Source organism: Centropristis striata, chromosome 11, assembly GCF_030273125.1.
Source record: "Centropristis striata isolate RG_2023a ecotype Rhode Island chromosome 11, C.striata_1.0, whole genome shotgun sequence".
In the NCBI taxonomy this organism is placed as follows: domain Eukaryota; kingdom Metazoa; phylum Chordata; class Actinopteri; order Perciformes; family Serranidae; genus Centropristis; species Centropristis striata.
Genome location: NC_081527.1, coordinates 31,759,861 through 31,787,308, shown reverse-complemented (window position 1 = coordinate 31,787,308; position 27,448 = coordinate 31,759,861). Strand labels below are relative to the sequence as shown.

Below are 27,448 nucleotides of genomic sequence, written 5' to 3'. Positions count from 1 at the left end.
AGTAAACACAGGCGCACTGCAATAAGAACATCTAAACAAAGCGTTAAGAGCTGTTATTACAGGTCTTTTGTTCAAAAGCTGTTTCCGATCAATGACAGCGTTCTATGGTCTGTAATTTATGAATAACAGCAATGGTCTATTATACATATCGACTAGGGTTGTCTAAGGATACTAATCAATACAGTCAATGAGTATCGGATTAGATGCTCATTTGCAAAGTGCGTCTTCGACTCCTCCAGGTGACGTACAACTTTACACACACAACAGCACCGACTGCTGCAGCAGGCTGAACACGTGAACACTAGCTGACGTTCATAACAAACAACATGGCCGACGCTGCTGCTGAGGGAGAGGCTTTTGGTTTTGGTTGAAAAAGAAAAAAGTAGAAGTGCTGTATGGAAATATTTAGATTATGAGGCGGGCGACCAGGGGAAGGTGACGGTGTCAATCAGCCTGTTTGCAATGAATGCTACATAGTGGCGGCACAACCAGCTTGGCTAAACATTACTTAATTAATCCAACAAATGGGAAAATTCAGCCTCTGCACTGCACCCACCGGTTACAAGCCCGATTCCTAACCTCTGCGACTTACATTTATGTGGGAGCTAAACAGAAAACGTCATCAGTCAGTCAGTTTTACAGTTTATATTATAATCTGACTTGCTTACTTGCTTTAAGTGATCTGTTCGTGGTCATTTAGTGGTATTACACTACCTGAAAAACAACTTAAAATAACTGTTGACTTTGTTACTGTTTTTTATTTGTTTATTGGGGATTTTCATTTACACTACCCCAGAGTCAGACAACCTAAAGTACTGTGCAAAAGTCTTAGGCAGGTGTGAAAGAAGAATTGATGAGGTTTTTAAGGCAAAGGGTGGCCACAGCAAATATTGATTTGATTTAGATTTTTCTTCTGTTCACTCATTTTGTATTTTGTTAATTGATAAAAGTAAATTAACATTTCTAATTTTGAATGCATTCTTATTTTAAACCCTTTTGATCACACCTTTCTAAGACTTTTGCACAGTGCTGTACATTTATATATTTTTGTTATTTTCTTTTTTGCAAATTTTGTCATTGATATTATTGTTCTAATGTTAAAATAAAATAAATAATAATAATAAAACAATTTAAACATTATGCCTCTTTCATTTTTTGTCATCCCCCCATGGTATTGAGTAGGGCTGAATGATTTTAGGAAAAGATCTAATTGCGATTTTCTGTCAGATATTAGATATATAATTATATTGCAATTTCAATTCGATTCACAAATTTCTTCAAATCCAGCTTCAGTGCAATATTCACAATGTCAACAATGTGCAGTGTTTCCTCTAGGATTTTTTTCAGCGGCGGGGGTAAAGGGTAATTTATTCCCTGGATGTTGTGCATGTGTAAATATCAATATAGAATCAATCTAGAATCAATTTAAAGAGTATAAAAATGACACTCGGCTGCAAAACAAGCTTTAGAACCAACTATATCCAACTAAATCCCCTTACTCCACTTCTGGTTCCGCTTCTGCTGAAGCCATTTCAAAACATGTTAGCGTTACAAAGCACGAGGAGCAGGTTAATACTGATCGGTTAGGATGATCTGTCCATGAGTAGCATGCCGCTTCTGATTGGTGAGCTTGACAGGATGGAGGGGTGACGGCATGTATGTGTAAAATAGTTGACACAACAGATCCTGGGTCAGTCAGGAGCGCTGTAAAAAAACGCAGCTTTGGCGATCACATGATCGTGTTGGCTGACAACGGGATTTCAATCAAAAAACCATAAATATTTTTTTTCCTGGGTACCGGTTTAAAATGCTAGTATTGTGGCGACCCTTATATCATTCACAGAAAGAAGTCCAGTAAATTTAACCTCAGTCTTGGCAAAGAACTGTAGCTAAACAGTAAACACTATGGAGGATTTTTCTAGTAATTGTAATGCATATGGAGAGCACAAAACAAACTTTAGTTATAACCTCTCTTCATTTAATGATGTGAAGAGCAGCGAGGAGGCAGACGATCAAACTTGTGTTTAAGTGCAGTTTGACAGGATCTCCTGATCTCTCGTCCACCTCGCCACCCTGCTGCTCTCAGAGAGCTTGTTACTGCCTCTCGTCTGTTCCCACACATAAACACACTCGCATCCACGGCGGAGGTTTCAACTCGGCAAGCCAGAAAAAAACAAAAGCTCGGGCCTGATAAGAAAAGTCTTGACAAGAACAACCAGGCAGACATCTCGACACCCTGCTCGCCTCCGGTTGATGAGGGTGACACATTTGGAGTGGAGGATTTACCTGGCTGTTTGAAAAGGCGTTTCTCTTATTTTCTCCCCGTGTAGGGGGAGATACACGTCAGCCAGAAATCTCTAAATAAAAAGCTTGTTAAGCATTTGTATTTTGAACATTTCCTCCGCTCAGGGACGGTGGAATAGAAACACATCTTCCTGGGAGTTATAAAACACGGCAACACATGTCAAAGATGCTACCTGTTCAAGTTTTAGGAAACAAATTTATTATTTCACATTTCAATTCAGACACTGAAATAACATGGAAGACGATAAATATAGTGCAAAGCTGTGTCGTAAATAGGGAGTGATTTCAGAAACAGCCTTAGATTTTCTGTTTTTCAGAAATTAAGGCGAGACACTACAAGCAGAATGATTTTTTTCTGCACTGGTTAATTTTCAGATTTTGGGCTACTTTGCTTAGTAGTGGGGAAAAACCCATCCAAAATACATATTTAGTACTTTTTGTCTGTACATTTTTCCCATATTCATGAAAATCTAGCAATAAATAATGCCTCATTTGCTTATTTAAACATAAATGCAAAATAATAATAAAAAAAGAAGAAAAATAATTGTCTTAGTGTAAATAATCCACCGGGGAAGTCATAGTGATATCTATTAATTTATTTATTTTACCCTATTGAACTGTAATGACTTGAAGACTTTATAATATATATCTTTAAAGGCAGTTTTATCAAAATTATTTTTTTGTCAAACTCTGTCCACTTCAGTAGCTCTAACATACCGGTACACCAAACATTCCTTCCTATATTTTGATGGATATTAATGGGGGGCTGTTTTATATCATTCAAAGACTGATTTTTAGAACATTTTATTAAAAAAAAAAAGTTATGGCTGTTGACAGTATTTTCTGATTCATTTAGTGATGAAAAGAGATAACACACTGTACAAATCTAATATGTCAACAAAATGAAGAGTTTTGAACCTGGCTTTATCCAATGTTCAGATTTCTGTTCAGGAAATGTTTGCAAAATAGCACATATAAAATAAGATAAAACCTCATTTGCACATTTAAAATTTCAGAAAAAGAGTCACACAAAATTGATCAGGAGGTTTTAAAATTGGAGTCCAATTGTTTGCAGAGGTTTCCTCCTCTCTAAGACAAACAGAAGCTGTGATATAAACCAGTAAAAATATGGAATAAAGCAGTTCATGTTAAAAATCTGTATTTTTCCTTTGCTGTCTGGCATGTTGGTTTACTCAGCTGGTCTCACCGATAACTTCTAAATGACTCAAATATTTCATTTGGTTAAAACCATCAAAATCTAAAATGTGCAAAAATGCATCATAAAAATGTGGCTTAAAACTTAATAAAAAGTACATTTACATCATCTTCTGAGGGGATATGATGCCATTGACACATGATGGACAGCTGTTCCTGATTAAAATTGGGTTTATAAATTGAAAGAAACATTTGGGATAATGTAAGTAAAAAATAATAATATAGACAATATAGACATGGGTCTTTAAAAGCATAAAAATTACATATTATACCTTTAATGTAAGTAATACATTTAGGAAGTTTCATGGTGATATTTCTTTTTACTCTATTCACTTGTAGAATCTCCTCTTAAGCAAACAGCAACAACTCCTTTATCCTTCAATTTTCACCTCAATCCAACCTTTAATACAACATTGTATTGAGAGATGTGTCTACAAATGGCCGCTTCTTGTTGTTTTACTGTTTGCTCCTGAATCAATCAGTCCGCATGGCACCAAGTGACGATGAACAGTGACGTCGGGTTTTTTGTCCGACTTTCATCTTTATTAGAGTCTGTCCAGGACACACAGACAACAGTGTCGGCCCAAAGTGATGCTATCACAGCCGAAGCACAGACTTCTCATTTTCATTTAATTACGACAGGACCCAGGTTGTCTGGAACATGTTGATTTGTTGTGATATGCAAACACAGACACTGGGCTTCACTATGACAACCATACACACAAACACACACGCACAAACACACACACACACACTCCTTTTGCAAATTAGAAAACTTCCAAAGTTCAAAGCACAACATTTTGTCATCAAGCAGTCTGTGGTGGATGCACGGAGGTCTTAGTCAGGAGCCATGCAGCTAATCTCACTTAAGAAGTCTTCCTCATTTCCTTGTTTATGAACATGCTGATGAATAATGTGGTGTGAAATGTCAAGCTCTTAGCTTCAATGGCTGTCTTTAAAAAGGACCGGAAGCAAGCTGTGAGTGGGAAGATGGATTTATCCCTGCGAAGGAGATCGCTGCAGCTCCTCGTGTTTACACAGTTTGGTATTGAAAATCTGGCAAAAGTACCCAGTTAATGAGAAGTCTAATTGTGTGCTGATCCTCCAGTCTTAAAAGTGTATTTGTATTAAAAGTGTTTTTTTTTTGCTCGTATTTAATAAAAAGGAGATGACTGGTTCCATTATAATGGTGTGGATACAAGAAAACAAGTTCAGAAAAAAAAAAAAAAAAAAAATCAAACCCTGCAGGCAGAGTGCTTCATTTACTTTGAGAAAAATAATATCATAGAATCAAATTAGTCAAGAAGTCTATTTCTCCGTAATTGTGGAACGGGAGCTGATTACAGAAAGAGAACTGTGCTGCTCTTTGTTGTTGCATTCGATTCATTTCTAAAGAGCAGGTGTGCTGTCACGGACTTCATTATAATGGTTGTTGTGTAACTGCTGAGAGGCAGAGGTCACATGAGGTGTGCAATTAGTTAAAGCTGAATCACCTGTTAAACATCATTATCTGTGTTGTGACAACACAAAAAAGTTAGATTATTATTTGTGAAAGGTTTCTTGGGCTCGTCGCTGGAAGCAGGCACAAACAGTGCAAGGTTTATTTATACCCCGAAGCCTTTAATGGCCGCAGTGATTAGAAGTTGTTTAGAGCTGATTACTGATTTAAGGTACTTCACTTCTGTATCTACTTGACTTCAATGCCATTTTAGGTCTGACACAGCTCCCGTTTCTGTTGCATCACTGTTTTCTTTTTGCATTCCTTAGGGGTGAAAACGGCAACAATAAAGCTGCTATTTTCTTTCTCTGTAATCTCTTTTCATGCATGTTTTGCTTCTCTTTAAGCAGCAGACTTTCTTTCCTGCATCACTTTGGTTCATTTTTTGTTTCTATTTTGTTGATATGTAACATGGTGGTTTGCTTTAACCCTTGAAATGCTACTGAAGATAAGGATGTATAACCTTAACTCTAAAAAAGACCTAATATATTCTTTAGTCACTTTCTGCTCCTGCCTCTCGCTTCTATATACCACACTTTTTTTATTTTTATAAATCTGTTTATTGAAACACATCAAATCATGTTACATGACCTTTACAAATAGATGCATAATTTTTTTCCCCCTAAAATAAACAAACATACAAAACATTATCCCACCCCCACCTCAGTTGGTCTTCCCTTTTCAAACAGAATATCTCATCAACCACCTTACATTAACATTTACCTTACATTCATATTGATGTAAGAGCACAGCTGGACAAAAAACCAAAACAACAGAAAGTGTTGTTAACTCCTAGTTGTAGCTACATTATCGAAATTTGAGATAAGAGGCTGCCATGTAGTATAAAATTTCTCAGTTGACCCGCGGAGTAAAAATTAGATTTTTTTGTTATTTAAGGAGTGACATTAGGTCAGTCTGCCAAGACTGTTCTGCTGGGGGTTTAGGCAACTTCCAGTGTAGAAGGATACGCCTTCGGACAATCAGAGAGGCAAAAGCTAAAACATTTAATGTCTGCTTACTGAATTCTAAATAATTTGAGGGAACTCCAAAAATAGCAGTGAGCGGACAGGGAGTGATAGCTACACCTAGAACCTCTGACATCATCTTGAAAAAGCTCTTCCAGAACCCTGTCAGCTTCGAGCATGACCAGCAAGTATTAAGTCAGCTGGGACAAAGGCACGTCTATTGCTTCACTACTACTAGGAAAAATCTTTGCTAGTTTTGGTTTACTGAAATGCATCCTATGCAGTACTTTAAATTATATTGGGTTAAGACGGGCACAGGATGAGGAGCTATTCACTAGTCATTTGGCTCTCTCCCACCAAGGATCCTGGAGTTGGATTCCTAGCTCTTTTTCCCACCCCTGTTTTGCTGTGATCTGTAGAGAGGGGTTAGCCTGGACAATACCTGTGTACAGCTTTGATATCATTTTTATCCAAGTTTCTGGTTTTTCAAGAATTTTAGGTAAATCTGCCGGTAAACGTGGAAATGTACTGCAATGATCTTTAATAAAACTGCGAACCTGGAGGTAGCGAAATATATACCAAAACTCCAACGGTTGACTCCATTGGCCAATATGAGGAGCTGTTGAGGGTCACATTTCTGCCTATGCATTGCTTAGAATTTAAGAAACAGCGTACTTTTTATTTTTTACAGTTTGACCACATGGTCGTACTTGTGTCTATTCATGTTATCGTGCGGGATGTGCCAGTATAAACAACATTATCAACCTTGGCTGATATAAGCACTATTGTTGCTCAGCATCTGGAAGTCACAGATTTGCCAGAAAACCAAATGCCATCATTTCTGGAATAATATACGTATGAGCCAGAGGTGCACACAGCTCAGTGCAGTTCATCATCTTCTCTAGGAACTTCGTCTGAATGACCACATGACTACATTTAATGGCAATACACAGTAGGGCTAGGTTTTAAAATAAGAATATTGATTCTTAGATCTGGTTACATTTTGGACACCACAAATCTCTAAATACTATTTTTTATGTACAAAATAATATTTCTAATAATGCAGAGGGTACAATTTACAGCATTAAATCTCTGAAAATCTCTTGCATATAAAAGACAAATCGTTATTATAAGTGAAATATATGCAATTGAATGGATTGGATCAAATCAGAAATCGAATCAAATCAGGACCTTGTGAATCCAAATTAGATTGATTAATAAATAAAAAATCTGTGGCGATACCCAGCCCTGACATATGGATTAAAAGCACACCGATGTGACTACATCATGATGGTGCATGAAGTGTAAAAAGTCTGAATTCATGCTTTAAAAGGTTTGTCTCCAAGACGACAAGCAAACAACTTTAAAAGTGCTTGTTTTCTGAATGAGGCTCCTGTCAATCAGAGCTCTGCTACGCAGTAGATTCTCAACAGCTGGTGGAGATTTGCACTCTACTAAGCGCACTTTACCAGTTAAACATATAAAGGAACTGCCTCTCTATGTGTGTATAAACAAAACCATCACACTTACACAGGTGATGTCACTTGTTTTGGCTTGGTAGACAATTAATCAACATTTGTTTCGATCCAGATGTAGCACAAACTGAAACTGAATTTCCCACAATTGCAAAAAACTGTAAACACATTCAGGGGTTGTGTGGCCTTTAAAGGTTACTGTTACACTTTGTTGTAAGTAGGAGTCAATTTCTTTGTAAATGTGTCTTCACAGACCTTTTATTTCTAAATTAAATATATATTTCAGCCTGTCAGCCTTCTGTTGTGGCCAATTGTTCTTCCAGGTTTCTCCGTGGCATACGGGACTTCTCTTATCCTCTTTTGTGACCTTTTAAATCACAAAAGATTAGTTTTCCAGGACTGCCATGGAGATTTAGATTTTATGTTACCGGGATCAAACCTGTGATCTTTTGGAAACTGAACAAACCTGCCACCTACACATTTTATTCCAGCAAACTGGAGCAGTACTCAGCCCACACGTATCGGCTAGAAACCAAACAGTGCGCCACAGTTGGACTGTCAGCGACTACAACAAAGCAGTCGTGTGAACATAAAATATTGCATTAAAAAAATATTTCAAAAGCTAATTTGCCTTTAATCACCGGTTGAGCCTCATTCCGACTTGGCAATTTAACACAGAGGATGCAGGGGGACACCTGTTTTTCATTGCTCCTCTGCCAGTGTTATTAAAATGGGTGGATGTGACAACAACCCGCACCGTCTTAATTACCTCGACTGAAACTGCAGAACCCACAATTACAATTACAGGCTCGCCGATCGCACAGTTGATTACCCAGAAATTCTGCTATTATTAATGCTGCATACACAGGCTACAAATCCCTAAAAACAATAGGACTCATTTTATAAATTAGGACACAAAAAATACTGTTGTTTCATAGCAGCAGCTTCCTTTCAACTTACATTAGGAAGATATAAAAGCAATACTTTAAGGCTTTCTTTCCCTCTCTTCCCACGCTCCACAGCGCAGAAATGACCTCAAACACGCCTCCCAGATATTAATGCCTAATGCTGTAAAAAGGGATAACAGTACATCACAAGCCGCTTACTCACTGTAAACATTTACCATGATTGTAGGCACAGATCCTGAAGGATGGATGTCTGAGCTATTCACCAAATCCTCTACTCGGCAATTTCCCCCCTGACATCTATCTTACAGCTCAAGTCAGATTCAGTCTGCAGTGACACCCCCGACAAAGAGAGACACACACAAACAGAGTGTGTGTATGTGCGCGTGTGTGTGTGTGTGTGTGTGTGTGTGTGTATGGTAGTGTTTTCATTAAGCGGTAATGGCCACAGGACTGAGAACTCAGCTTGGACTCATTAAATGTGAGTCCTTTACCAGCGTTCAGCTTGAAAGAAGATGTTGAAGAAACAAAAACTAGAAAAGACTTTCTCAACCATTTCTATTGCACACATTAGTAAAAGGAGAGGGCTTTTTATTTATTCATTTCACATCGAGCATTCACTTTAATGCGTTTCTCTTGGTGATGCATTCAAATAGTCACAGGAAACATCACACATTTTCATGAAACAAGACTTACAGATATCTTTTCAAGCTTAATTTTCCAACAAAGAAGAAGAATAAGATTGCCAATTCTTCCCATAAGCACTGGAAGCACCTTATTACCAGCTATTTTGTCCTGTGATGCTATGGAAATATAAATAAACTACTAGACGTTCACAACTGCACATTAAAGTTAAGCTCTTTCTGCAGCTTCCCCTGGAGTCTGTGCTATGAAAGGGTAATGATCACTTTCGAGGCTCGTGGAGGCTTAGAGCTCCAGACGTAGCTGACCTCCTGACCCCCTATGAGCCCGAATGCAACCTGAGATCCTCCATCAAAATGTAAAAACTCAGATGTACAATGAGCTGCCGGAGGAGATCAGGGATGTGAACACATCGTCTTCCTCTAAGTCACTTTTAAAAACTCACTATTTCAGACTTTTTATTATTTTTACTGCCGTTTTATTATCTTCTGCTGAGTTTTGTCCTATTATTTTATTAAGTATATGCTTATTTTCTTTTTAATTTGTATGTAAAGCACATGTTCTGAAAAACTCTTAATATTAATACATGTATTATTATTGTAAATATTATATATATACACATACATTATTAAATATACAGATTTATGTCTGTCTCAAAGTCTTTAAATGTCTTCTTTGTCAGTCAAACACAAAGATTTTAAGTTATAATGACATAAAACTGCAAAAAACAGAAATATTTTATATTTTCTAAATTGCAAGGAATCAATTATTTATATTAAATTTGTCACTTGCAGTGTTATACATATTTGTACATAGCTCTATTTACTCAAATGTATTTCTAAATTTCCTATCATAATATAAGACTGTTATAGTATATTTAGTGTAGCGTGGTTTTTCTATTTCTGATACAGCAGCAACTGTAACAAAAGCTATTTCCTCCAGTGATCAACAAAGTACTTCTGATTCTGATTCTGACTAAAAAAAAAGTGATTTTCTTTTTTTTAGCCAACTAATAGTTGCAGCTCTGTACATATATAAGCTGATTTCAGGAATATTTTCAAATAAAGCGTTGTTTAATCGGCGATGGCTTTGTAAAATATACGTTTTAAATATTAATAACCTGTGGTAGAATATGTTGGAGCAGCTAAGAACCTTGAAGGTTAGAAAAGTACTTTTCACTGTGTTGCCCTGAAGGTCAGCAGATGCTTTATTGCCACATAACATCTGTAAGGAACTCATCCTGAGTAGAAATGCTCACTGCCTTTCCTTTCTATATGTGGAACTGCTTTTACTATTTCACTTTGGACGACTACAGTGTTGCACACTAAGTGTTTCTTGTCCTTGGGCCAAAGTAAAACGAATACATTCGTGCTATGGAGACTGACCACTTCAAGAAATAGATTTTTGGAGCCCCGCGGAGGAATCTAAACTCTTATCCACCAGCCTTCCATCTGGACTACGGCCTCTCTAAAAAAAAAAATCGATCAGACAGCTGCAGCTAATTCAGAACACTGCTGCTGCTCCAGTCCTGGGTAAGAAAGTGGATCACATTAGTCCAGTTCTGAGGTCTTTACCCTGTCTGTCAGAGAGTTGATTTAAAAACACTGCTGTTGGTTTATACAGCACTGAATGGTTTGGGGGCAAAAATACATTTCTTCTATGTCTTCTGCTGCACCGTGAACTCCTCGGGTCGTCTGGGACAAGTCTGCTTTCTGTCCCAGGAGTCAAAACTGAACATGGAGAAGCAGTGCTCACTCTTTATGCACCTTATATCTGAAACAAACTCAACTGCTGCAACTGCCAGTTGTTTTAAATCAACGCTGAAAACGTTTCTGTGTGACGCTGCCTTTTATTAAATCAATACATTTCTTTCACTGCATTGTGACATTTATTCTCTCATTTTATACCTGAGCTTGTTTTTGTTCTTTGTTTTTTAAATGTCTTTTATAGGGGGTTTCTTTTGCACTTTGTCTTGATGCTTTTGATGTTTTATGTAAAGCCCTTTTAATTTTCATGTTGCTAAAATGCATCATAATATGTAAATAAACTTTGCTTGTGATTTTGTCTCCTCTTGCAGCTTGTTTTGAGTAGAAATCATCCTTAACATAACTGCACCATGAATGTAATTACATGTGCGGGAAGGTTATGGTTTAGTGAGTAAATAAAATCTGACCACAAAGCACTGTTTTTAGGCTTGAATATGCACATTTAGCACCCTGATATGATCCGACATTATGAACACTAACATGCATTTAAGGGGTTAAAATTCAGAAAAATTGATGAGTACTTGGTAGTTATTATCAGAAATAAAGTAGGTTAAGAAAATTCAGTGAAAGTAATAAAAACAATATTAATTCATCAACGGCTGCAGAACGGTAATTATTTTTTATTATCGGCTAATCTGTCAATTTGATGTTTTTATTTTCAATTAATGCATTACTTGTTCAGGAGATAAAATGTTAGAAAATAGTGAACATGCAAAAATGAAAGTCTGCATTAAAAAAATACTGGAAAAAAAGTATCAAATCAGCATCAAAATGAACTTAAAGTATCAAAAGTAAAAGTACTCGTTATGCAGAATGGACCCCCTCAGATTGTTTTATATATTCTAAATATATATTATTGGATTATTATTGAGGCATTTATGTAAGCAGCATTTGAATTACCTCATTAAACTGTTTGGGTTTAATTAAAAATGAAGTCTTATCACTTTAAATTGATCATGTTTTTCATAGTAGATCTCGATCTGAAAAGTAACTAAAGCTGTCAGCTAAATGTAATGCAGTAAATAGTGCAATATTTGCCTTGAAGTAGAAGTATCAAGTTACATAAAATGGAAATCCTCGAGTATAGTGCCTCAAAATTTAACTTAAGTAAATGTACTTAGTTACATTACACTATTGGGTATAATAATAAACGCTGCAAATGCTCACATTTGAGAATTTTGCATGGACAACTGTTTGGACTATTTCCTTACATATAACAATAACCTTTCATCTAAACTTCAACCTTCCACTTATAAAATCTATTTCCTGTGGATCTACTAAAGGACACGCTGTCCTCCGTGTATCCCACAGCACACAATACTACTGATTATTATTCGCCTCACCTGTCCTTGCCGGTCTCCTTCTTGAAGAGCTCATCAAACTGCAGCATCTTCTGCCAGGAGATGATGTAGACTTTGAGTTTGGGCAGCACCTGGTTCATCAGTCTCAGGTTGTTGTACACCAGGCCCTTCCCGTCCCGCCTCATGTAGCTGCTGGGGCCCCAGAAGATGAACACCGTGTCCTGGCTGGCGTTGAGCAGCTCGTGGCGACTCCGCAGGACCCTCTGCATGCTGGAGTGAGCGATGACGCGCAGGGAGGTGCGGCGGCCGACGTCCCGGGCGTAGCCTCTGGAGGTCGGGGCATCGTTCATGCGGATGACGCACTCGGCCTGGTCGATCTCTTCGCCCCGGCCTCCTCCGATGAGGTGACCTGAGCTGGTCACCAGGGCGCAGGTCTGGCAGTGCATCCTGGGAGGCTGATTGATGGAAGAAAACAAGAAGGAAGTAAACTCTCTCATACAAATATATACTGTGAATCATAATGTTTGGCCTCCTCGTTCCCTGTGGAAGCACCCGCAGCACTGCCAGCAGAATTTTTAGTTTTGCACCATATTTGTTCTAAACTCTACAAACTCTTTTTTTCCACAAGTCAAAAATGCTCTGAAAGTTGTGTTTAGCCCCAGTTTATACAGAAATATGCAAAGCAGACAGAAATGCACACCTAGGGGGACTTTGGTAAAAAGCTTTGCTATGTGTTTGAGGCAGAAAATGCTTTGTTGACAAATGGGTAGCGACAGAGCCTCCTGGGGATATGTAGCTTGTCATATTGCTTTGCGATTGGTAGAAACCCCGGGGTCTTACAAAGGATTCACCTTACATCTCTCTCCCACTCGCACACAACAAAGGACTGTGTGTTTACCTCCAAAACAACAGTGCTGATGCATGAAAATCATATTGAATTTTTATCAAACATGACGCTATAAAGTATTCAGCATATTTGGAACTCTGCAGGAAATGCATGAAAGATACTGCTCATAATAACATAATACATTAGGTGAATATGTGGATTAAATACAGACACAAATCTGTTTACTCTTTAACAGCCTTATCACCTCATCATACAGTTTTAATCGATGCATCAAATCAGGATAAAACGGAACAGATTTGTTTAATTTAGTCCGCCTCTGTTTTGTTGCGCGTATGTACAAATGAGTGTAGATAAGCTTATATACAAATATGTACATTTACCTAAAATGTGTTTGTTTTTAACCCTCCTGAGAGGTTTCCCTTTTTCTTTCCTTGTCAATTATCTTGAAATTTTAATAATCTCTCGCCGCCTTTTTCTTGTTATTTTTCATATCCTGTATTGTTTAAAATCTTTAAAAACAAAATGTAGATAATCAGGATGAAACAAACACTGCCACAGCTTCTCACATGAATAAATAAAATACCTGCGTCACATGTTATCTAACAAAACCATGGAAGTATCCTAATCAATTAATCATTTGTGTCAAATTTTAAGCAGAAATGAAACAACGTCTGGCTTCAGCTTCTCATCTTTTAATCATTTGCTTGTTTGTCTTCTACAGTATTTTGATAAACTGAATGTCTAAGGCAAAACAAATAATTTGAATTGCATTGAACAATTGTGATGACACACTTTATAGGCCAAATTGATTAGATAAGGAGAAATATAATATTTGCAGCCCTCGATCTGAGCAATAGAGTCATAAAAAGTCAGACAATACGTGTACCAAATATAACAAACATTTTTTGCCATTATGTTCATTTAAATCTCATTTATGGCTGTAATTATGAACAGTGTGAGAGGTTAAAAACTGGACGATGAGAAAACTACAAAACTGAAGAAGACTTCAGTCTAAAGAATCTACTAAATAAAATAAAAATGCATATGTTCAACATTAGAAGCCTACAGATTTTATTTTGCTATGGATGCAGCTCCGAAAGAAGATAATAATAATAATAATGCATTTTATTTATAGGTGCCTTTCAGGACTCTCAAGGTCACCTTACAATAAACAATTAAAAACAAAACAATAATAATAACACAGCAATTGCAGTAATAATAAACAACAATGACACAATTACAAATTACAACAATAAAGACAACAATGACAGTAATAATATGGTCTATGTTGTTTAAATTGAAGCAATAAAATCCAATACTTTGTGCCAAACTGTTGATCTCTATAGAAACTATCTGTGTAATAAGCAGAATAATGTAATATATAGGTCATTACTGCAGGGTGAGTCAAGGCCTGCCTCACTCTGTCAGGGTTCTTTTTGCAATAATGACCCACTCACTGCCCATTATCCCTTACATATTATGTATTTTTTCCTTTCACAGTCTTTCATACAGTCATCCCTGTGTTATTTTTTATCCAGCCAATGTGTGAAACTACATTTGAAGTCATGAATTTGTACATATATATGTCCACATATATATAGTCCATTATGTATGTGGCCTCTTTTTCTCTACGGGCTGCTCATTTGAGTTTGTGCATGCACATAAATCATTAACATAAACCTATTTGTGTATGTTAGGCTGCTCTACATGTTGGTGGTGTGTGTGCGTGTGTGTGGCTGCTACACATGTGGGTGTGTCTGGGATTTTTCCCTTCTGCACTGAAAAGCAATGATATGTAAACCAGGGCCTGCAGAGTCCTGTAATGCAGCCTGAAAAATCTCGCCAGCAGAAATATGGCGGTTATTTACATTCTGAAAGCCATAACAAATTTACATTTTCATGGCATTAACAAGAACAAATGATTATAGCTGTGTGTGTGTGTGTGTGTGTGTGTGTGTGGGAGGGAAATGTGTCATTATCATCCTCATCTGCTGACTTTGACTTAGTGGCAGATTACCAGCTGAACAGCCTCATCTGGTTAATGAGACCTTGAGGAGCAGAGGGAGCACAATACAGGGAGGGAGGTGGGAAAAGCCATAAAAACGAGGAAAAAGAAAAGATGGCGAAAGAGAAAGAGATATATAGAGGCAGTGAGAGCCACCTCGGTGCCATAGTGTTTGATGAAATGTTGTGCTAATGAGGTCCTAGCGGTCTACACCATCACCAGCAGCAGCATCCATCCATTCCTCCCATCTCCCCCTCCCCTCCCCTTCCCCGCCCTTCCCCTCTCCCACCTGGCAGCGCCTTGACAGCCAATCTGGCTGTAGAGCTGCGGCACCAGTGGAGCAGGTCAGAAATCCCATTTTCACCCAGGGGCTTTTAAGTGGCTCCACAGACGCTATTCTCTCTTCCTCTGTCTCATGGAGAATTTAAGTGGGCCTTGCTGGCCAGAATTGGCCTCTTCAGGGAGCTCGGTCAGGCCATTACCGAGAAATAGGCTCGATGGTCTGGACAAGGCTCTCCATTTCAGCCGGAATTACGTGACCCATCCAATATGGCGGTTTGTGTTGAGGCGATTGAGTCAAGGTAAACTGTAGATTACCTCAGAACAGGCTGCAAGCGACATTTGACTCCGAGAAACTGTAAATTTCATTCTGATTGAATTTATCCCTGACAAACCTCCAGTAGAGGAAATTGTGCTCCAGTCAATGTTTCATGTGATAAATGGTTCATAATTCAAAACACATCTATCATTAATGCATTTGAAATCGCTGGCTTTGTTCTTTCAAACACAGCAAAATACCTTTTGATCATAATTAAAAGATTTACTGCATCTAAACTCACTACACTATAAAAAGTGCACTTCATCAGGGTCCGCTTACATCACCTGATCAAAGCTGCAATCAGTGATGTAACCCAAGCGGATATCCAGACTAAATTATGCATTCTGACTAACTATTTTTGTCTGACTGGAGGAATAAAAATAGACATAAGAGAAAAGAAAAATGGTGGATGTTCTTCTGGTTTGCACACAACATGGTTTGGTTTGGACTGGTTTCTCACTTTCTAAATGACTCTAAATTTTCCAATAAAGTGCAACACCATGTGATACAGAAATAAAAACCTGAAATGCATCAAATACAAAAACAAAAGTTTAACAGTTTGCACATATATTATACAGTCTTTGTACAATTTGCAATAAATAGAAATGATATTGTTTTACATTTGAGACAATGTCCCAATTTTTTTTGGAATCCATTGTTCAATTCACAACCAAGCCTTCATGGTTAATGACTGAAGTGCCCCCGGCAAACAAAAGAAAACAAAAGAGGCTAAAAGCTGGATGAGGAGAAATCCATCAGGAGTCCATGATTCTTCTCCAAACTGAGTGCAGTTTGGCTATAAATGCATTAAGAGTCATTCACAAAAAGGCTGATTAGGGAGTAAAAAGGTAGTTTTATCTATTAAAAGCCTCGAGGTAAAGTTCAGCTCAGTTTAGTTCGGTTCAGATCTTTATTGCCCCTCAAGGGGAAATTTGATTTGCAGTAGAAGGCAAAACACAAACACAACATATAAGAGGACACTGGTCATAAATCACAACAGTTACAGGAAATAAAAAAGATGTATCTGTTCGTTAAAAGTATCAAACCACTGGAACGCCTGTGATAAAGTGCTGCTGAGCCGTGAGGGCAAGATTCAGTGTAAATTGAGCATTTATTGAACTTGAACTGTGTGTGTGTGTGTGTGTGTGTGTGTGTGTGTGTGTGTGTGTGTGTGTGTGTGTGTGTGTGTGTTTGTGTGTGTGTGTGTGTGTGTGTGTGTGTGTGTGTGTGTGTGTAATAAAGAACTGCATATAAGCACGACTGCTACTTGCATATTTAAAACTCCTGCCACTTAATTCTTCTACTCCACATTTCAGAGAGAAATACTTTACTTTTACTTCCCTGACTACATTAATCTGACAGTTGGAGTTACTTAGATTAAGATATGATAAGATATTCCATTAAAAAAAAAAGGCTTAATTTTGAAAGATTTAATGCGTGGTTCCCAGAGTTTTCGGCTTCTGTTTCCCAAATTGATTTTTAACTCTCAATCAAAAAGTTTAATGCAGGAGTTGACATGAGAACCTTATTTTGATTTATTCAGACCTCTTTACCACCAACGCTGAATGCTTTCTGTTATGGTTCACATACCTAATTTTAAACCGTTGAGCTGTGTAACCCAAAATAAATTGGTTCGGAAACTGAAAAGTTGTGACCAAAAAAAAGTAGGACATGTCATGTTCTACAGGTTGGACTGAGAGAATGGAGTCTCATGCATAACAGACTTCTGTGTGTTCCTTTCATTCATATTTGGACGATTCTTGTGAATTGAATAAAAATAAATATTTGTAATAATAAGCCCTCCATTGATGACACATCCTTGATTACATTGTTCTGCTTAAACCTGCTGGAGACACAGACTGTTGTGTTAGATAGCACAAAGGTTCCAACAGACAATAACGCAACCGGTTCAAGAACCGGAGCTAACTGACGATTACACAGCAACTAATGTGCATAAACAACTCAAGCTTTTAAAAACAGAAATAATTCAGCTTATATGCATGTAGTCTGTACAACTGTACACATACAGTACCAACATTTGGACACACCTTCTCATTCAATGGCTTTTCTATATTTTTATTATATTTTCTATATTGTAGATTTATATTAAAGTCATCAAAACTGTGAAGGAACACATATGGAAGTATGTAGTAAAGAACAATGTGTTAAACAAACCAGAATGTTTTATATCTTAGATTCTTCACCTTTTGCTTTGATTGTCTCAAATATATTAAAAAGGCAAGAAATCCCACAAATTAACTCTTAACAAGGCGCACCTGTTAATAAAAACTATTCCAGGTGAACTTTGAAGAATCATATTCTGTTCTTCTCATTGAACATATTCTGGTATGTTTAACACTTTTTCACTACATAATTCACTATGTGTTCTTTCATAGTTTTGATATTTTCAGTATTAATCTATAATGTTGAAAATAATAAAATAAAATAATAAATAATAAAAAAAGAAAGACCATTGAATGAGAAGGACATGTGTCCAAGCTTTTGACTGGTACTATGTATATTTATATATATTTATATAGATATAGATATATAGACATATATGGCAGCTGTAGTGAACCTGTGCAGGCTTTGGAAACAAATTTTCCTCCAGGGACGATGAAAAAAAATCCCTCTATTATCTCACTGACTGAAGAGGATCAGAGAAGTTATGAAGATAAAATATGTGATGGTTGAGGAGTTGTATAGAACTATTATTCTTAATTAACCTGTCAATTATTTTCTAGATTAGTCGATTAATCTTTTGTTCTCGAAACATCAGAAAACAATAAAAAAAAAAATGCATCATCTGTTAGAGAAAACAGGTGTTTTGCTGAAAACTCAAGTTGCTATCACTGCAAAAGAGAAGAGTCCTCACATTTGAGAAGCTGGACCCAGTAAGCTTACTGCTCATCTCACAGAGCTGCAAAATCGTTTTTATATCATAATGAGATTTGTAGCCTAAGAGGGTAACCTTGTCCCACTTGTGGCAAACACGGGAAGCCTGCCCTGGTTTCATTAAAACCACACATCCATCCACGGTGTCCTATAAAGACACAAAGCACCACAAGTGGACACACAACAGCCAGGCACATCTCTGCTCCTCCTGCCGCAGCGATAACGCAGACAGCCGAGGCCGCCCTCCTCTGCTTCCTCATTCTGCTCGCCAGCTGAACCCTCCTCCGCCTCCAGTGGGCCCGTCCTTCACAAGGCTGCATGAACCGTCACTGCCTGCCCACCGCTCACCCCGCCTGACCTCCTGGCCTGAGGAAAGCGTGGCTGTCAGAGATGCGGGGTGTAACCTTGAGGAAGATGGCGGAGGGAGTGAAGGGGGAGAGACAGCTTGAGCCGCAGACCACCTGGGGAGGCGGTATCAGTGAGAGGACAGGGAGACGGGGTGGGCGGGGCCTGAAAGACAACAGTCTGCTGTTGGTGCAAACACTAATCAACATGACGCTCGCCCCGGACAATGTGTTTCTAGTATTATTGTTCTGATCTGAACATCATGTGCGAGTAGGAAGCCTGCTATTGTTGAGTGACATTTGTTGAAGAGCGTGTAATTAAATAACAGGACGGAATAAAATGACTCACATAATCACACATTATTACTATGTGATTGCAGCCGGGTGATCGGGCCGTTCAGGCCGCCCTATTGGCTAAGACATCATCGCTCAGAGTCCTTCTCCGCCCGTGGGTAACACAGCCAATAATTGGTGGTTAAAACTCACATGGGTCTTAAGGGGGCATGAAATCAGCTTTAATTCCTCACCCGAATCCCCCCTCCCCCCTCCCCAACTCAGCTCAGTCCCTTGAGGAAAAGACATACTTACACTGCAGTGAACCATTACGCTTGACGTGTGCCATACCCCCTTTAGAGCGGAGAAATGGCATTCGAGTGTTGTTATTGATTTTGTGTGGGTGAAAGCAGTGGGAAAGGGGGATCGAGCGAGGGCTTAGCGAGGATGCAGAGTCTTCGAGGATGTGAAATGGAGGATATGGCCGGTAAATGTGAGCGCTGAAAGGCGGCAATCATGCGGCCCAGCAGGATGCTGTCTGGCTGTCTAGTATCGCCCAGAGATACAACAACAGAACAGAGCGTTTTCAGCCTCCTCCGGGCCTCGGGGTCTGACCTTTAGGCTCGTCAAAGACGCCTTTGTTTTCTGTAGCGTCCTCAGAGAGAAGCCTTCCACCCGCGGTCAAGAATTAATGGTGGCTTGAAGCAGAAAAGCTCTTGAAGGTTCTTAAAAAGGAAGAGAGGAGAAAAGTCTGACCTCGATATTTATAAAAGTATATTTTCCTGTATGTCCTCCTGCTCATGTGCTGCTCATTGGGTTGTGAATGCAGCATTTGTCCTCTATGACCGACGGGTCACGGTCCCCCAGTGTTGTATGTGTGAGGGAAAACAAAGTGCATTTTGATCAGAAAATAACCAAAGATGCAGCTCACAGCAGAACACAATGTTAGCTCCACATGGTCAGGAAGCACAACTAAAGCCACATTAAAGCTTCACACAAGACATGAAGTACACTGTAGAGCTCAACACCGGCTAGAAATGACTTTAAATAACATACATAGGCTCAAACTATTCAAATCTGAAAATATTTTGTGCATTATGTCCATAAGAAGTCAGGTGTAACGATAGATTAATCAGTCCAACTACATCGAAGCATACCATCGTCTTTAATATGCGCTTTTATTTTGACAATCTCCCTGTTTTGTTTTGAGAAGTAAACAGGTGGAACCGATCTTGGGAATGAAACATCATCACAGGCTCTTTAAGTTAACCCATAAAGATATTGCACTTAAATGCAATGTGGCACTTTATAGTGAACAGGTCCATTTTTATTCTTTTTATTGAAAAAGAATGGATTGTTTTCATTTAAATGACTGCTTAAGCTGGAAACGGCTGATTTTCTTATGAAATATCTATTATATATTGTCAGCAACCATCACTCCTGTGTTCCAGTGGCACATTGTGTTAATCCACGTTTATAGTGTTGAAAGGCTCATTGATCATTAAAACACCTGAGCATTATGCTAGCTCAGCTGCAAACTGTTTTGTGCTGATTTGAGAAGCAATAAAATGATCTTTCCTCAGGCTAGTTGAGTATCTAGAGGTAAAGTTGGAGGTTTATAAAGGTTAAATTTACTATTTTCTACCCTTGTCAATGTCTTTACTATATTTTCCATTCATTTTGTAATGAATAAATCAGTTTGTTTTCAAGGAAAACAACACAGGCATTTTCTGGGTGACCCCAAACTTTTGAGCACTAGTGTAAATGTTTGTGTAAAATGCACGGCTAATGTTGTCTCATATTGATCGATGGCCCCTGAATCGAACTGAATCAAGTCGAACCGCGGCAGACTTATATATGTCAAATATATCGTTGTCCAATGAATCGATCTAGTATCATATCATGATTAAACCCAGGATTTACACCCCTAATAAGAAGGCAAAACAATACAACAAGACATTAACGATCTGTATACCTGAATACTGCAACAACAACAAAAATTAAATCTGAGCATTACCAAAGTTAAAACTTCCTCTGAGAACCACTAATGTCTGGACAAAATCTAACAACAACACTTCTGGTAACTTTGTGATATTTCACTGGACAAATAAAAACTTTGACATAACACAACATGGCCATCCCTACCGCCACGGCTTGAAATGCTAAACACCAAACCAGAAACCCCCAACTAATATCATGAAAATCCTCAAACAAGCTCAACATCAACAAAGCGAAGGGAGGACAGGCTGATTGGAGAAAATGTCTTCACAACCTTCTGTAAAGCCAGCTGTTTCTAACAGCAGGGTACAGTTAAAACACATCTCACTGGGATGAATCCAGTGGATATTTGCAATGCTAATGCATTATTTCATCATTCAGTAAAACTGCCTGTGAAAAAGGCCATAAAAAAGCTCTAAAATCAGATAAAAAAGGGACAAAAACACCCTAAAATTTTCTTAAGTTGGCTCCCTGCTGTGAGTGCCAAAATGTGCAATTTATGATAGGAGATGATAAAAAGGAGAAGAAGGGGGGTGGAGGGAGAAATGAAATAGACGGAGATAGAGAAAGAATGAATGGAGAATTCACGACAAAGAGGCATTAAGAGTCGGCGCAGGAGGAGAAGGATGCGAGGGGCGGTACCGGCACCGTTACCAATTACAGTAAAATCTCAACAGCTGGAGGCGAGAAAAAGTGGGATTCAGTGAAAGGAGCTTTATTTGGAGGAGAATCAGACCTGCTTCTACTGTGCTGATGAGTACACACAGGGTGAGTGCTGCAGGGCAGAGTCGATGGAGGAGGGCTGTTTGTCTGGCATGCACGTTTGACCAGTCATTAGAGAGAGCTGAGGTGGGGAGCGAGCGCTGCTGAGGACTAATGAAGACGGGGAGGGGAGGAGGAGCAGGAGAAAGGGAGAGTGGATATCGAAACAGGGGCAATTAGGGATTCCAGCGATCAGCAGTGGTACTCCAGGTTGACAGCTCCTGCTGCTCTGGCGCTCTGGTCTTAATTAGGGCAGGGTTTTCTGTGAGCACCTTGAAAAGAAGACATCTTTGATGGAGGGCAATTATCTACTTCAGAACATAAAAAAATAGCATCTGGCCTAAAAAGAGTTTAATGAAAGCTCATTGATGGAGGTACAGAGTTTTTTTTCTTTGACATGTGACGTGGCGGATGATCTAGGGGCGGGCTACTGGTTGAAACACGAGTTGATAACATCCAGAGCTTTTGAAGAAGAGGAGAGATTGGCGGCCGAGCTCTGATCTTCAAAGCAAACGGATGTGTAAAGAGGGCTCTTCACTGTGTGTGTGTGTGTGTGTGTGTGTGTGTGTGTGTGTGTGTGTGTGTGTGTGTGTCGGCTGCAGAAAGGAGATTTAACGTGCGTCTGTGTGCACGTTTGTGATCAAAGTAAAAGTGTACGGCCGTTGGAGAGGGATGCTACAGTTTACAGGACATCAAACTGCGTCTCTCTCAACACACACTGGCACCATGACTAGACACTTCTGAACACAAACCGCCGTAATGACTCCCAAATGTGAGCGACACTTCAGTGTAAAACCAGAACCTGGTGCTGTTTTTGCTCATTTATAATAATGGAGGAATGTTGCAGCCTAGAATAAAGTTTTTAAGATGAAGTGTGAAACAAAAACAGCTACAATGCAGCTGTAAATGGCAGCGCAAACTTAATGGATAAAGTGATGGTTACCTGCTGTTGAATGAAGTCTAATGTGTCATATTTACAGTTTTATCAGCAGCGAGATTTACCACAGAAGGCTCAGGGAATTTTGAAACTCATCTTGGTGAATAAAATATTACAAATATCCTTGACTGTTGCTGAAATAAAGTTTATAAAAAAGGATTAATATCACTTTGGATCGAAAATGTTTGTAGTTTTCCTCGAGTATTGGGTAGCTTTCTGTGGAGGCAGCAAGAATAGACCAGAGGGGAAGAAGAGCCAAAGAGGAAAGATGCCAACTTTTGCTTCCAGACTGTCGGTGTAGAGGACAGTCAAGCTCTGAGTCTGCTTCTTATAAAGAGATCACAAAGAAAAAGCTGTTTTTAGGATATTATCAGAGGTGGAAAAAGTATTCAGATCCTTAACTTAAGTAAAAGTACCACACTTTGAAATTACTCCACTACAAGTAAAAGTCCTGCATTCAAAACTAACTCAAGCAAAAGTACAAAAGTATCAGCATCAAAATGTACTTAATGTATCAAAAGTAAAAGTACTTGTTTTGACCCACCTAGACTGTTTTATATATTCTCAATAAATAACTGGAAATAATTAATTGATGCATGTATGTAAGCAGGGTTTGGAACTACCTAATAAACTGTTATGAGGTTTAATTAAAACCCAAAAGTCTAATCACTTTAAATTGATCATGTTTATGTTAAAGCTTGACCTGAAAAGTAACTAAAGCTGTCAGCTAAATGTAGTGTAGTAGAAGTATAAAGTTACATAAAATGGAAATACTCAAGTACAAGTACCTCAAAAGTGCACTTAAGTACAGTTGAGTAAATGTACTTAGTTTCATTCCATCACTGTATACTACATGCAGTTGGTTGACACAACTTCACATATAGAAAACAATAAAATCCACACTGCCTCAACAAAAGTCGACCACAGTGTTAAAATGTTTCTATACCAGGCTGCATTTTATTATTTATCATACAGGTGTTGCTCTTGTTGTGTCCACCCACGCTGCTCTGCTCTCCACTCTGTCCCCCTGCGCTGCCGCCCCTATCTAAAATGCCCTTGTATCCCAAACAGCGAACATCTCTGAGGATGGCGTGCAGCCCGGCTCTGCCCTGAAGGCTGGACTCTGTGTCATTAAATCTCAACTCGCCTCACCTCCTGCTCCGAGAAGGTGAGAAGAAGAGCGCTGTGCCTTGTTTCTTTCTCTCGCTTTCCTTCCTAATAAAACATGAACCTCCAGCACCTCCTCGTCCTCCTCACCTCTTCTGGTGCGGTTGACCCGGAGAGGAGCAGTGCTTGCTGTGAGTTTCCATTAGTGTGAGCTGCTGGAGAGACCGGGCCCAGGCAGCCCGACGTGTCAAGCCAGTGGGAGTGTGGAGACAATTGGGTTGCGCTTTGTTACAACACACTCTCCTTTGCCTTAATTGGCTCCATATCAGCCTGCTTGCGGCTGGCGCAGACTGTACAATGGTGTAGCCGCTGCTTATCCCTATAACCTCCACCCAGACTGAGGAGGAGCGAGCTATCGCAGCGAGGACCACACAGAAACATCCCCGTAGGAGCGATTGCCTTGGCATGAATGCAAAAGATGAGGTGCAATTTACCAGGTCAAAGAATCTCTCCTTCTCCCTGTTTTTTTTGCTCTGAAATTGCAGCAGGAGGTGGCGAGTGGAGAAGATGGAGGAGGGGGAAAAAAGCCAGGAGGAAATGACAGTGGGACATTAGGAAGAGAGAGGGAGGCAGAAAGATGGGTAAAAGACAAAGAGCGCGGGGGAGGGCGTGACAGACAGAGGCGGGCTGAGGAGGGGAGGAAAATGAAAGGCAATCTGATAGATGAAAAAGAGGAGCAAGAAAAAGGAGTGGCTGTCAGAGACAGAAGCACTTTGGAGACCAAGAAATGTAGGCCAAGGCCTTCAGAGAGACATAAGAGGGATTTCAGGGGCATCCTTTGATGACGGAAAAGTTAGAAATGCACACTCGCTTTGCTTCTCTGCCGCACCGAAGTTATGGCATCTGATAGGGTCATTATGTGAGCACGAAAGCGGCGGCCTGGCAAACATCATTAAAACATCTGCTGGATTTTCTCCTCCTGAGCGCGTCCACACCTGACGTCGGTGTTTGAGCTCGCCGACGCCTTCATCATCACACCGTTTATTGATGTAGCGCACCGATACGTTCCCATGATCCTCCGACGGTCATGGCGGTCAACTGGCACGACATGGAAAACAACGAGCTGAATCGATAACAAGAAGATGATCTCGTTAAGAGAAGTCTGATGGGAGTAATGACTCGGAGGCCCGGCACAAGGTGTGTGTCTCCATTTCACGTTCACGTCACGTCCAGCCCTGCACTGCACTGCAAAAGTCCCTTTTCCACACAAGATACAGCGAGTTGAAAATGAAACTGAAAGATAAAAGGTGCAGTATAATCCTAGCGTGAAGGCGAATATATGCATGGGTAGGGACAGCGGGAGGAAATTTGAATATGGAACTCAGGCGAACTGTTAACCGTCAAACTCAAGATGACAAGTTTGTTGTGAACAAGGGCAAACAGGCAATTTTCACACCAACGCAAGAAACTTCTTCTTCCAGACAGGAGACTGGCTGTTAAATCTTGGAGTGCGGGTGTAATAAATCCCGTCAAGCTAAATCCCAAAGGAGCAATTACTGTTGTGTTCTCGCAATATAACACTAAGCCCAAGAAAAACAAAAAGAAGACATCAATAATACATCACAAATACTACAGTCCCTATGTGGAGGAAAGCTCTGCTTCCCTCTGAAAACATTTTCAATGCTAAATATTCTAGTTGGAGTTTGTCCATTATGTGCTGGAGCAGAGGATAATGAGAGACAGTAACCAAAGAGGATGTGTGTGTGTGCATGTGTGTGTGCATGTATGCATGTGTGTGTGTGTGTGTGTGTGTGTGTGTGTGTGTGTGCATGTGCATGTGTGTGTGCATGTATGCATGTGTGTGTGTGTGTGTGCATGTGCATGTGTGTGTGCATGTATGCATGTGTGTGTGTGTGTGTGGGTGTGTGTGTGTGTGTGTGCGTGTGTTTGCGTGTGTGTGTAAAACACCAGCTGCCAGTGACAACTCTCGTCAAGCAGGAAGAATCTCCTGGGAGGAGACAGATTTCATATTGGCAAGCAGGACACGTGAGAGAGGCTTTCAATCTCTTTGTGCTCGTGGCTACAGTATGTTAGCAGTGGAAAGTAACTAATTACAACTACTACCATGATAATAATATAATAATAAATTGTATTTGTAAAGCACTTTTCATAAAGAAATCTCAAAATGCTACAGAAACCAGAAACAAAATAAACAAAAGACTAAGAGAAAAATCAGATACGTTAAAATCAGAGATTTAAAGTACTTTACTGCTACACAATACCACGTTTCAATGGGAATATAACTCCTCATCTGACACCTGTAGTAACAAAGATGTTACAAAAACATGATAATCAAATAAAACGCGAGGGGGGTGAGGAGGGAAGTTTGTTAAAGAAAGAAAAATGCTCAGAAAATATTGTGCAGTGTATGACTTGTGTCTTCCTCCAATAAAATATTTATAAAATTAAAAAAAAAACACGGATCAAATACAACAACATTAAAGCAGTGGATTCTAAACCTTTTGTTATTTGTGGCCCCTTACGAAACGTACCGCCTCGTGGCTTAATGCTTCCGCCAACCAGTCAAGTTGTAGTTTAGATCCATGTATTTCCAATCATCAATCAATCAATCAATAAATCAGACTTTATCTGTATAGCACCTTTCATACAGGCTGCTGTAGTTCAAAGGGCTTCACAGGTGATTTAAAAAAAATAAAGTAACACTTAAGAGATATGAGAATAGTATCTAACCAAGTGAAATAAAAACAACAACAATATTGATAAGAAACTCAATAAATGACTACTACAACTAGGTAAAACTGATAAAGAGAAATAAAAGAAAAACGAGGGATAATGACAGAAAATCAACTGTCAATGTAAAATTGAATGAACGTCAAATTGTACTACATAATGCAATGAGATAAGTCAATAAATAGTGTAAATAAGGTCTTCCTATTCAAATACTGAATTTCCCCTTGGGGATGAATAAAGTAATTTTGATTTGATTTTGATTTCTTCCTATTCAAAATGGAAGTCATCACTATGGTGACGTATGATCGCAGTGAATAATTCCCAGTGAGAAACCTGCCGTCTGTCTGAATATACCTGTGTTCCCTCTCTGTCTCAAGCCGTGGGAGGAGATTCTCAGATGGGGGGCGATTTATTCTAATGAGCCTGCAGGTGAAGTGGGAAGGGGAGCCAAATCTGAAAAGCTTTTTGAAGCAATTCAGTTTTCTGATTGAGGCTGCCCACAAAAAACTGACTGTGTTGTCTTATTTCACAGTTTGTGGGTTGATAAGAAATCCAGACAGCCAAATTTTGTGCACAAGCACCGAAAAAAGTTTTTCATCATATGTCCCTTTAAGTAAAGGGTATGAATATGTCTTCCAGTCTGCAAACTCAAATGACTTTTATTAGTATTTTTATTATTACTAATAATAAACCCATCTGCATGATGAAACTTAAATTCCCAAAGTGACCAAGTGGAACTTAGAGAGCTTGTTTATGTGTTTTTCTGCTGCGCTCCCAGAGACTCCGACTTTAATCGAAAAACGCTAATGAAATGAATCACAATGCTAATGTTTATTGCCATGGTAATGCCTATTCATTTA

General features: G+C 39.1%; 1 protein-coding gene across 1 annotated transcript in view; it reads right to left on the bottom strand.

Annotated features, from left to right (window-relative positions):
- st6galnac5a (ST6 (alpha-N-acetyl-neuraminyl-2,3-beta-galactosyl-1,3)-N-acetylgalactosaminide alpha-2,6-sialyltransferase 5a) overlaps window positions 1–27,448 on the bottom strand; it is a 61,122-nt gene that overhangs the window by 17,173 nt on the left and 16,501 nt on the right. The window contains exon 3 of the mRNA XM_059344678.1: window positions 12,114–12,526. Coding sequence (XP_059200661.1) covers window positions 12,114–12,526 — 413 coding nt within the window. The remainder of the gene's footprint in view (window positions 1–12,113; window positions 12,527–27,448) is intronic.